Source organism: Mustelus asterias, chromosome 3, assembly GCF_964213995.1.
Source record: "Mustelus asterias chromosome 3, sMusAst1.hap1.1, whole genome shotgun sequence".
Taxonomy (NCBI): Eukaryota; Metazoa; Chordata; class Chondrichthyes; order Carcharhiniformes; family Triakidae; genus Mustelus; species Mustelus asterias.
Window position 1 is genome coordinate 14,724,712 of NC_135803.1, and position 13,264 is coordinate 14,737,975.

General features: G+C 45.8%; 1 protein-coding gene across 1 annotated transcript in view; it reads left to right on the forward strand.

Annotated features, from left to right (window-relative positions):
- The window catches only part of mindy4b (MINDY family member 4B), a 38,984-nt gene extending 25,921 nt beyond the window's left edge, over window positions 1-13,063 (forward strand). Inside the window, exons 8-11 of the mRNA XM_078203977.1 lie at window positions 2,856-2,928; window positions 8,161-8,337; window positions 11,529-11,709; window positions 12,921-13,063. Of these exons, the coding sequence (XP_078060103.1) occupies window positions 2,856-2,928; window positions 8,161-8,337; window positions 11,529-11,709; window positions 12,921-13,063 (574 nt within the window). The remainder of the gene's footprint in view (window positions 1-2,855; window positions 2,929-8,160; window positions 8,338-11,528; window positions 11,710-12,920) is intronic.
- The last annotated feature ends 201 nt before the right edge of the window (window positions 13,064-13,264 follow it).

A 13,264-nucleotide genomic window follows, 5' to 3' on the forward strand; every position in this document is an offset into this window, starting at 1 on the left:
GGAAGAGAGAATGTCCGGGGTGCGTGGGGTCCTTGATTATGCTGGCTGCTTTTCCGAGGCAGCGGGAAGTGCAGACAGAGTCAATGGATGGGAGGCTGGTTTGCGTGGTGGATTGGGCTACATTCACGACCCTTTGTAGTTTTGTGCAGTCTTGGACAGAGCAGGAACTATTTCAAGCTGTGATACAACCAGAAAGAATGCTTTCTATGGCGCATCTGTGAAAGTTGGTGAGGGTCGTAGCGAACATGGCAAATTTCCTTAGTCTTCTGAGAAAGTAAAGGCATTGTTTAATGTTGCACGGATGATCATGCAAAATTGTTCATGGAAAGAAGAGAAAACGTTAATCTCCTATTCAACTCACTCAATGTTACCTTGTCCATTTGAGACTTTAACCATTGAGGCAATTCCCCTCCAATTCGATTTTCAGGTTTGCTGACGATGCCACCGTAGTGGATCGGATCTCAAACAATGATGAGACAGAGTACAGGAATGAGATAGAGAATCTGGTGAACTGGTGCGGCAACAATAATCTCTCCCTCAATGTCAACAAAATGAAGGGGATTGTCATTGACTTCAGGAAGCGTAAAGGAGAACATGCCCCTGTCTACATCAATGGGGACAAAGTAAAAAGGGTCGAGAGCTTCAAGTTTTTAGGTGTCCAGATCACCAACAACCTGTCCTGGTCCCCCCATGCCGACGCTATAGTTAAGAAAGCCCATCAACGCCTCTATTTTCTCAGAAGATGAAGGAAATTTGGCATGTCAGCTATGACTCTCACCAACTTTTACAGATGCACCATAGAAAGCATTCTTTCTGGTTGTATCACAGCTTGGTATGGCTCCTGCTCTGCCCATGACCGCAAGGAACTACAAAAAGTCATGAATGTAGCCCAATCCATCAAGCAAACCAGCCTCCCATCCATTGACTTTGTCTACACTTCCTGCTGCCTCGGCAAAGCAGCCAGCATAATTAAGGACCCCACGCACTCTGGACATTCTCTCTTTCACCTTCTTCCTTCAGGAAAAAGATATAAAAGTCTGAGGTTACATACCAACCGACTCAAGAACAGCTTCTTCCCTGCTACTGTCAGACTTTTGAATAGACTTACCTTACATTAAGTTAATCGTTCTCTACACCCTAGCTATGACTGTAACACTACATTCTGCACTCTCTCGTTTCCTTCTCTATGAATGGTATGCTTTGTCTGTATAACGCGCAAGAAATATTACTTTCCACTGTATCTTAATACATGTGACAATAATAAATCAAATCAATTCAGTAGGAGACAATTTAGTGATGTCACTATCATAACTCCAGGAGTCGGCTGTGAACAGTGGTTATTGCACAAAAAAACCACAAGCCTGTGGTGAACACAAAAAGTCCCACCTGGGACAATAGAATAATGGACCCACTCAGGGGCCTGCTTTATACAGGGCTCGGTATACGAGTTCCACCTGGTGAGTTAATTACCAATCCCCAGGGAGCTCGTATTCAATGAGTACTTCAGGGAAGCCAATCATTGATTCCCCAAGCAGGTCATGGAGGTTCTCACAGTCACTCAGGAACATTTATTAAGCAACAAAAGTGATTCTTAACAAGCAAGGTAGTGACTTCACTGGCTTAGTGTGTTTCTTGCTTCCTCGGGTGCGAGATGTCACACGGTCTTTTTTCTCTCTCTCTCCCTCTGTCGAACTGTGGTTTTCTGATTCCAGCTGGAAAGCAGTCTTCAGTCCAGCCTTCAAATTCAGCACCTCTGATCACACAAAGCTGGTGCTTCTTGACTCTTTGCAGACTACAACCCATGTGCATGATTAATCCTTTCTTTGGATTCTGATTGGCTCAGTCAGCGAATGATCAATCTCTGATTGGTTTAGGTGGTGAATGGTCAATCTCTGATTGGTTTAGGTGGCGAATGATCAATCTCTGATTGGTTTAGGTAGTGCATGAACTGACTGGCACAAAACTGCGTGTGGTCAGCCCCTCCCCACACCCCTCCCCCAACTCCACAGCCTAATCACTGCCGCTGCCAGCACCAAACATAGATTCCAGAATGGAAGACTGCAGCCAATGTTTCTGTTAGGGTTCAGGATGATACTGTATTGAAAAACATGCCACACAGTTTCAGGACTCGGAATTCACGCTCCTCAGAGTGCAGGTGCTTTGGGGTCATGTTTTCATTGGAAGGCACCGATTATGAGCAGCAACAGAGGAAACTTTTCCATTTAAGTTACCCAATTTGCCCTTTTATGCCTCTGACTCTTTTTTTAACCTCCTCTCTGTCCCCATGAGATGCTTCAGGTGTCTGTTAAGTGCTTCCCTCATTAGATTTATAAAGTAATGAACAAAGACACAGCGCTTTGCAACATTAACTGTCCCCCAGTCTCAATACACCTCTAACGCAGCACGGGGTAGCACAGTGGCACAGTGGTTAGCACTGCTGCCTCACAGCTCCAGGTACCTGGGTTCGATTCCCGGCTCGGGTCACTGTCTGTGTGGCTTCGCACGTTCTCCCCGTGTCTGCGTGGGTTTCCTCCGGGTGCTCCGGTTTCTTCCCACAGTCCAAAGATGTGTGGGTTAGGTGGATTGGCCATGCTAAATTGCCCCTTAATGTCCCAGGATGCGTAGGTTAGAGGGATTAGTCGGGTAAATATGTGGGGTTACAGGGATAGGGCCTGGGTGGGATTGTTGTCGGTGTAGGCTCGATGGGCCGAATGGTTTCCTTCTGCACTGCAGGGATTCTATGATGCTATGACATTTCTGTCAACTTCTCTGAAGTGTAGCCTGTGTGTGAAACTGCTTGACTTGCCTTGAAGGGGTTTTATGATTTCTTTCTGAAATATCGTCCTTTATTCCAGGCTCCACAGTGATATGGGTAACACAACCTCTCATCTCTTGCAGTTAAGCCTGGGAAATTTCATTTGCAGACAAGTAAGTAACAATATCTTAAAATACATGTTCCTTAATAATAGAAATCTAGTGGGGGTTCACCATTCTAGCTCACATCGTTCAGCCAGCATCTCTGTGCTCACTTACTTACACTTGGCCCATATTCTGGCAACATTTCCAGTTTAAAATTCGTAACCTTGTGTTGAAATTTCTCCCAGGTCTCACCCTTCCCCATCTCTGTAACCTCCATCGGCCTTACAACCCCCTGAGTCACAGCACCATTCAATTCCTGGCTTGGGTCACTGTCTGTGCGGAGTCTGCACATTCTCCCCGTGTCTGCGTGGGTTTCCTCCGGGTGCTCCGGTTTCCTCCCACAGTCTGAATGACGTGCTGGTTAGGCGCATTGGCCGTGCTAAATCCTCCCTCAGTGTACCCAGACAGGCGCTGGAGTGTGGCGACTAGGTGATTTTCACAGTAACCTCATTGCAGTGTTAATGTAAGCCTACTCGTGACACTAATAAACTTTAAACTTTAAACTCTGCTCTCCTCCAACTCTGGTCTCTTACACAGTCCTGATTTCCATCGCTCCACCATTGTCAGCTGTGCCTCCAACGGCCTCACCCCAAGTTCTGGAATTCCCTCCCGAAAACTCTCCACCCTTCTATCTAATTTTCTTACTTTAAGATGTTCCATAAAACCTACCTCTTCAGCCTGTCCTCAAAAACCTCTTCAGCTGGTTTCAAATTGGGTTTAATAACACACACACACACACACACACACACACACACACACACACACACACACACACACACTCCTGGAAAGCACCATGAGGACATTTTGTAATGTTAAAGGCTTCACAAAGGTGAGCCGTCGTTCCTGTTATCTGTGGTTCTGATGGCAGTGGAGATGCCACAATTGACCGTGAGCGCTCCAGTGCTGGGTAGAGAAGCAATTAGCCAGGGATTCCTGCTCGCGAAATCCATCTAATTATCTGAACAGCTGTGGTGTTACCAACAGCTGGTTGACAGTAATTTTCTGGATTCAAGCATCAAAGAATACCCCATAACGTCATAAGTTCATAATATATAGGAGCAGAATTAGGCCATTCAGCCCATCGAGTCTGCTCCGCCATTCGATCATGGCTGATATGCTCCTCATCCCCATTTTCCTGCCTTCTCCCCATAACCCTTCAACCCATTACCAATTAAAAATCTGTCTAACTCCTCCCTAAATGTACTCACTGTCCCAGCATCCACTGCACTTTGGGACAGCGAATTCCACAGATTCACAATGCTTTGTGAGAAGTAGTTTCTCCTCAACTCTTTTTTAAATTTGCTACCCCTTATCCTAAGACTAAGACCTCTTGTCCTAGAATGCCCCACAAGAGGAAGCATCCGCTCCATGTCTACTTTATCCATACCTTTTATCATCTTGTATACCTCAATTTGATCTCCCCTCGTTCTTCTAAATTCTATAAAAGCAAAATACTGCAGATGCTGGATATCTGAAATAAAAACAGAAAATGCTGGATAAACTCAGCATCCATGGAGAGAGAAACAGAGTTAACGTTTCGAGTCCCTGTGACGCTTCTGATAGTTCTGAAGAAAAGTCATGCCAACTCGAAAAGTTGACTCTCCACAGATGCTGCCAGACCTGCTGAGTTTATCCAGCATTTTCTGTTTCTATATCAAAAACATTTTCTTGGGTGAGATACCTGAGGATACCTGGCACTCACAGAACGATGTCCAAGAACTGAATGCTTTCAGGACAGAGAAAGAGGGAGAAAATGTGAAGATTAGTGGTGATATCTTACAGTTCACTCAGGGAATCCCAAGTTGCTGTGGCAACGCACATTTTTACTCAAGTCATAGAATTCCTACAGAGCAGAAGGAGGCCATTTGGCCCATTGAGTTTGCACCGACCACAATCCCACCCAGGCCCTATCCCCATAACTCGTGCAGTTACCCTAGCTAGTCCCCCGACACTAATTTAGGGCAAGGCCAATCCATCTAACCCACGCATCTTTGGACTGTGGGAGGAAACCGGAGCACGCAGAGGAATCCCACGCAGGCACGGGGAGAATGTGAAAGCTCCACACAGGCAGTGACCCAAGTCGGGAATCGAACCCAGGTCCCTGGCGCTGTGAGGCAGCAGTGCTAACCACTGTGCCACCGTGCTGCCATATTGGTCCAAGTTCTAATTCAAATGAGTTTTGGCTAGTCATCAGTGAATGATGTCCCTCAGATCAAAGGAAAATCCTTCGGAATAATAATTTCTGAAGGCCTATCTGAAATGCAGATGTCATGCGGATGAAAGTGGGGTAAAATTGAAGTATAGTTGAGTGTGACTCTTCACCAAAGATTTCTCACCATGCTTTCTCGGTTATGGGGTAACCAAAGGGAAGAAAGGAGGAAGACTTTTATTTCCATAAAACCTTCTGTGGCCTCAGGATATCTCTAAGCACCTTCTTGCCAATTAAACATAGAAACGAGAAGCAGATGTAGGCCATTCGGCCCTTCAAGCCTGCTCCAGCAATCATTTTGATCATGGCTGATCATCAAATTCAATATCCTGATCCCAGCTTCTCCCCATATCCCTTAATCTCTTTAGACCCAAGAGCTATATCTAATTTCTTCTGGAAATAACACAATATTTTGGCTTCAACTACTTTCCACACCTTCACCGCTCTCTGGGTGAAGAAATTTCTCCTCACCTCAGTTCTAAAAGGTTTACCCCTTATCCTCAAACTATGACTCCTAGTTCTGGACTCCCCCACCATTGGGAACAATCTTTCTGAATCTACCCTGTCTAACCCTGTAAGAATTTTATAAATTTCTCACTCTTCTAAACTGCAGTGAATATAATCCTAACCGATTTAGTTTCTCCTGATATGACAGACCTGCCATCCCAGGAATCAGCCTAGTAAACCTTAGCTGTGCTCCCTCTATCGGAAGGATATCCTTCCACAGATAAGGAGACCAAAGCTGCACACAATTAAGTGCTTTTGAAGTCCAGTCACTGTTGTAATGAGGTAATTTGCACACAGTAAGATCCCATACGGAGCAATGGGATAATGACCAGATAATCTGCTATTTATTGTTGCTTAAGGAAGAAACCTCCTACTCTTCTTCAAAACACGGCATTGGAGTCCACCTGAGAGAGTAAATGGGGCCTTGGTTTAACACCCCCTGTGTAAGACAGTACCTCTGCCAGTGCGGCACTCCCTCAGCCGCAGACTGCAGTGTCAGCCCAGATTATGTTCCCCAATCTCAGGAATGGGACTTGAAACCATGGCTTTCTGAATCAGAGGCAAGAATTGAATCAGCAAATGACCTACACTCAACAGACATGGGAAGCTTCACCTCATCGGTCTTGTCAGAATTTGAACTCAGTCCTAGAAATGAAAGCTGTGTCCAACTCACAATTTTATCCAGTCCTTCATAAAAATCACATTTTTTTCAACCAATATCGTAGTGTCGGAGCTAAAAAGATATTCGAACACAGCGTTCGCGAGTGATGGATCCTTTATTCCCTTCTTATTGATAAGGAGAGGAAAACTGAAGGATTCCTGAGGTAATGTCACAATTCCTACGTCTTCTTCAGTCTACTCTGCCCAATTGTGGACAGTCAGCCTTTTTTATAGGGCAACAACTTCTGCTAAAGATAATCATAACCAGTCATGCACACCAGTAAATTATTTACATATGATGCAATGAGTTAGGCCCAAGACAATAGCTGTTTAATCACATCCCATTGGTAATGTCGTAATCTTTAGTGGTAGATGGATGGAATATCCGTTCAGACAATGATCACTTAATCATGTCATAAGAACATAAGAAATAGGAGCAGGAGCAGGCCATCTAGCCCCTCGAGCCTGCCCCGCCATTCAATAAGATCATGGCTGATCTGAAGTGGATCAGTTCCACTTACCCGCCTGATCCCCATAACCCCTAATTCCCTTACCAATCAGGAATCCATCTATCCATGATTTAAACATATTCAACGAGGTAGCCTCCACCACTTCAGTGGGCAGACAATTCCAGAGATTCACCACCCACTGAGAGAAGAAGTTCCTCCTCACTCTGTCCTAAACTGACCCCCCTTTATTTTGAGGCTGTGTCCTCTAGTTCTAGTTTCCTTTCTAAGTGGAAAGAATCTCTCCATCTCTACCCTATCCAGCCCCTTCATTATCTTATAGGTCTGTGTAAGATCCCCCCTCAGCCTTCTAAATTCCAACGAATACAAACCCAATCTGCTCAGTCTCTCCTCATAATCAACACCCCTCATCTCTGGTATCAACCTGGTGAACCTTCTCTGCACTCCCTCCAAGGCCAATATATCCTTCCGCAAATAAGGGGACCAATACTGCACACAGTATTCCAGCTGCGGCCTCACCAATGCCCTGTACAGATGCAGCAAGACATCTCTGCTTTTATATTCTATCCCCCTTGCGATATAGGCCAACATCCCATTTGCCTTCTTGATCACCTGTTGCACCTGCAGACTGGGTTTTTGCGTCTCATGCACAAGGACCCCCAGGTCCCTCTGCACAGCAGCATGTTGTAATTTCTTTCCATTTAGGTAATAATCCAATTTGCTATTATTTCTTCCAAAGTGAATAACCTCGCATTTGTCATCATTACAGTTTTGGCGCTGTTAGCAAGGACATTCAGTTGTGTCCTGTTGATAGACAGAGTGAAACATTCCCTTTGTCTGCGCTGATTATTTCATGTAAATGGGTATTGGGGAGGCGATGGTCTAGTGGTATTTATCGCTAGACTATTAATCCAGAAACTCAGCTAATTTTCTGGGCACCTGGGTTCCAATCTCACCACAGCAAGTGGTGGAATTTGAATTCAATAAAAATATCTAGAATTAAGGATCTACTGATGAAACCATTGTCGATTATCGTAAAAACCCATCTGATTTACTAATGTCCTTTAGGGAAGGAAATCTGCCATCCGTACCTAGTCTGGCCTACATGTGACTCCAGAGCCACAGCAATGTGGTTGACTCTCAACTGTCCTCTGAACAAGGGCAACTAGGGATGGGGAATAAATGCTGGCCAGCCAGCGACGCCCATGTCCCTCAAATGAATAAGAAAAAATATGCAGAGACACGAAGTCTACAGTGAGGGTGCTGCTCATTTTCCTGGACCCTCTGCTGAGCTCAGTTCTCCTCTCCTACAGTGGGAAGTTTGCTGGTTCATGATGATTCCGATGCTCAGGAATGGAAGAATGTCTTTTTGGTTTTGGTTTTGTGTCTTCCTTGTAGGCCGTCATAAACCTGATGCTCACCGGAAGAGCCAGTCCAAATGTTTTCAATGGAGACCTTCAGTATGGAGACCAAGGTGCCCTGCTTAAAGAACCACAGCATGGAGTCCTTGCCCGGAGTGACGTGGGCTATCTCTACTGGAACAGACATGAGTTGGAGCATGACAAGCTCCCGCAGGTATTTTGTTTCATTTTTCTGGTGCTGTAGAGCTGGGATTGTGTTTAATTTATGTTGAAGGGGAGAAAAGTCTGGTGAAATCCCAATGCAGAATTGGGCTTTCCATGAAGCAACATTGAGGAAGGCTTTTCAAAGATGGCATTACCATGGTTACTGCTGGACGATGACCAGTTGCAATTTTACACGGCCAAGAAAACTTCTTTCAGCATGGTGGCACAGTGGTTAGCAATGCTGTCTCACAGCGCCAGGGACACGGGTTCGATTGCGGCTTGGGTCACTGTCTGTGCGGAGTTTGCATGTTCTCCCTGTGTCTGTGTGGGTTTCCTCCGGGTGCTCCAATTTCCTCCTGCAGTCTGAAAGACATGCTGGTTAAGCGCATTAGCCAAGCTAAATTCTCCCTCAGTGTACCCGGACAGCACCGGAGTGTGGTGACTAGGGGATTCTCACAGTAACTTCATTGCGGTGTTAATGTAAGCCGACGTGTGACACTAATAAATAAACATAGAAACTTAGAAAACATTTGTTTTGCAAAATATACTTTATCCTTAAATATCTGAAAGAACAGTGCAAACGTTTTAAAATTACCATCACACAAAGTGCAGTAATATTCAGGTTCTCTACATACATCATGTTGGACTCTTGAGGAGTTTCAGTACAGCCAAAGAAATCTTACAAACATTTCAAACCTCCTTTTATAAGGGGAGGTAATGGCCCAGTGGTATTATCACTAGACTATTAATCCAGAAACTCAGCTAATGTTCTGGGGGACGCGGGTTCGAATCCTGCCGCGGCAGATGGTGGAATTTGATTCAATTAAAAATATCTGGAATTAAGAATCTACTGATAACCATGAAACCATTGTTGATTGTCATAAAAACCCATCTGGTTCACTAATGCCCTTTAGGGAAGGAAATCTGCCATTCCTACCTGATCTGGCCTACATGTGACTCCAAAGCCACAGCAATGTGGTTGACTCTCAACTGCCCTCCAAGGGCAACTAGGAATGGGCAATAAATGCTGACAGCCAGCGATGCCCATGTCCCATGAATGAATTTTAAAAAAGAATCATAGAATTACAGCACAGACACAGGCCATTCAGTCTTGCTCCATGTAAACCTCTTCCTGTTTCATCTAAGCCCCGCTCCCTGGCATTGCTGGATTACTGACCCCGCCCCCCACTCCCCCATTCGCTGGATTTCCGGATCAGCCCCAATGTTCCCCCTCACCACAATAACACTCAAGAAGCTTGACACTATCCAGCTCAAAGCTGCCCCGCTTGATTGGCACCACATCTACAAATCCATTCCCTCCACCACCAACGCTCAGTAGCAGCAGTGTGTACTATCTACAAGATGCACTGCAGCAATTCACCAAAGATCCTTAGACAGCACCTTCCAATCCCACAACCACTTCCATCTGGAAGGACAAGGGCAGCAGATACATGGGAACACCACCACCTGCAAGTTCCCCTCCAAGCCACTCACCATCCTGACTTGGAAATACAGTGGAGCCCCGTTTTAACGTGATGGTTGGGGTCCATAAAATGTGATCGCGAATGTTATCGGGGTTGCGCTAAATCGGGGTCGCGCTAAATCACTAAACCGGAAATAGTTAAAAAAAGGGTCCGTCACGCAATCGCGTAATATCCGATTTCGCACTAAATCGGGGCGCGTAAAATCGGGGCTCCACTGTATATCGCCGTTCCTTCACAGTCGCTGGATCAAAATCCTGGAATTCCCTCCCTAAAGCATTGTGGGTCAACCCACAGCACGTGGACTGCAGCGGTTCAAGAAGGCAGCTCACCACCACCTTCTCAAGGACAACTAGGGATGGGCAATAAATGCTGCCCCAGCCAGCGATGCCCATGTCCCAGGAATGAATTTTTTAAAAACTAAGGACACCAGCACATATAAAAGACCAGGTGAGGCCACTCATCAGAGAATGCACACTTTGGAGACCAATTTCTGAAATAATTAGCTGAAGTTAATTCGGTAAAAACGTTTTAAAGATCTGTGCTTAATGATGCACAGCATTCCTTTGTGGATCAGTTCCAGTACAGCTGGAGACTCCTTGAATGTGATTCATGGCATTATTTATGTTGTGAGCTGGAATGATAGCATGTACACAGTTTATCCAAGATCGCAATGGCAATGCTGCAGTTACAATACAAACACAGTTACTCAATGTGCCCAGCAGCTCTGGTAAGTTCCTTCATGTAGGTTTTATCATACAGGACTATAAACATAGACTTCACTGTTGATCTTTCTAAGCAGGAATTAATGGCCACTTAAGGACCACTTTCTGCCCCTGCCACAATTATTCAACAGGCAGGAGGAAGTCAGAGGTAGGGAGGTTGGTTGGGGAGAGAATGCTCAGCAGGGTAGCCTGCTCAGACCTCAGGCAAGAAAGGGTGGAGTGCCCTCTTTTATGATCAGCAGCTCCCCTCGACACCCTTCTCCTTCATGTGTGCGATCCCTCCCTGGCCTTTCCAACCCTGCCAGCCATGGCTGGTGGGACTAATTAGGATAGCTCTTTCAAAGAGCTGGTATTGGTAGGATGGGTTGAAAGGTCTCCTTCCATGAGCTTATGAAGACTTGTTTTGCCTGCCATGTGGAGGTAGTGGAATCCCCAACTATCCCCAATCAACCTTAGGTTTCCTATAACACTGGCAGGGATCCAGTAGCTGTTGTTCTTTAATAGGGTAGGTGATGGCCTAGTGATATTATCGCTCAACTATTAATCCAGAAACTCAGCTGATGTTCTGGGGACCCGGGTTTAAATCCCGCCACGGCAGATGGTGGAATTTGAATTCAATAAAAAATATCTGGAATTAGGAATCTACTGATGACCATGAAACGATTGTCGGAAAAACCCATCTGGCTCACTAATGTCTTTAAGGGAAGGAAATCTGTCATCCTTATCCGGTCTGGACTACATGTGACTCCAGAGCCACAGCAATGTGGTTGACTCTCAGCTGCCCTCCAAGGACAACGAGGGATGGGCAATAAATGCTGGCCAGCCAGCGATGCCCAATTCCCATGAATGAATAAAAAAAAAACCATCTCAGTGATCATTGTTACACTGGGGGCAAGGAATGTAGTGAAAGCTAATCCAACAAAACAAACATAATACATTTGATCTTCAGCATTGGAGTGGTTTCTGTTGCTCATCTTGCTATTCTCTTGTCCCAGGTTGGAAGCATGTTGAAAACTCCCAAACTCCCCATCTGGCTTTGCAACATCAATGATACGTTCAGTGTGCTGTTCAACACTAATCGACTACTCCTGTCTGACTGGAAAATGGAACATCTCTTTGATCTGTACTTTTACAGCGGCCAGCCTTCCCAGACAAAGACAGTCACGCTAACAATAGGTAAAAATTTTGAAATTAAATGCAAAAATCAACATCCTGAGTGTCACCATTGACCAAAAGCCCAGCTGGACCAGCTAAATAAATACTGTGGCTACCAACGCAGGTCAAAGGCTAGGAATTCTATGGCTACTAACTCACCTCCTGACCACTGCCCCCCGCCTCGCCCCGCCCCGCCCCTCAAGGCCTGTCCACTATCTACAAGACACAAGTCTGATGGGATACTGTCCACTTGCCTGGATGAGTGCAACTCCAACAACACTCAAGAAGCTCGACACCATCCAGGACAAAGCAGTCTGCTTGATTGCTACCCCTTCCACAAACATTCAATCCCCAAACCACTGACGAACAATAGCAGCCATGTGTACCATCTACAAGTTGCACTGTGGAAATTCACCAAGGTTCCTTAGACAGTAGTTTCCAAACCCACGACCACCACCATGTAAAAGGACAAGGGCAGCAGATGCCTGGAAACACCACCACTTGGAGGCTTCCCCTCTAAGTCACTCACCATCCTGACTTGGAAATACGGCGCGGCATAGTGGCACAGTGCTTAGCACTGCTGCCTCGCAGCACCAGGGTCCCGGGTTCAATTCCTGGCTTGGGTCACTGTCTGTGCGGAGTCTGCACATTCTCCTCGTGTCTGTGTGGGTTTCCTCTGGGTATTCCGGTTTCCTCCCAAAGCATTGGCCAATCTAAATTCTCCCTCAGTGTACCTGAACAGGCACCAGAGTGTGGCGACTCGGAGATTTTCACAGTAAATTTATTGCAATCTCCTTGTGACACTAATAAATAAATGAGGAACTTGAACCCACACCTTCTGACTCTGAGGCAAGAATGTCCCTGGGTCGAAATCCTGGCACGCCCTCCCTAACAGCACTGTGGATGTACCTACACGATGTGGAGATGCCGGCGTTGGACTGGGGTAAACACAGTAAGAAGTCTCACAACACCAGGTTAAAGTCCAACAGGTTTATTTGGTAGCAAAAGCCACTAGCTTTCGGAGCACTGCTCCTTCATCAGGTGAGTGGGAGTTATAGAATTCCCACTCACCTGATGAAGGAGCAGCAAGCACTCCGAAAGTTAGTGGCTTTTGCTACCAAATAAACCTGTTGGACTTTAACCTGGTGTTGTGAGACTTCTCACTGTGATGTACCTACACCACAGGGACTGCAGAATTCCCAACTTTTAATTTTTACCCTCTTTTTGTTTAGATACTCACTCCCACCACTGGGAGGAAGGAATGCACGAGAAGGAAGGAGATCCGGAGAAAAGATTCCCTTCAGTGGAAATGACCATTCGCACCAAGTGGGAAGGAGCTGCTATTGACTGGAATGGGACTGTGCCGTTTTTTTGAAGGGTTTGACAGAAGGCTGTTAAGCGACAACAGATGACTGAGCAGCCGTGTTGTATTAGGAAACTGAGGACCAGCAGCTCCAATCCTTCATTGTCTGTCCACCCTCAGTTCCCTTGGTACTGCTTGGGTGTTTGATTACAGTTTCCACTGGCATTTGAGCCATTCCTTAGTCATTGACATCCCTTGCAGCCTTCCAGCTGA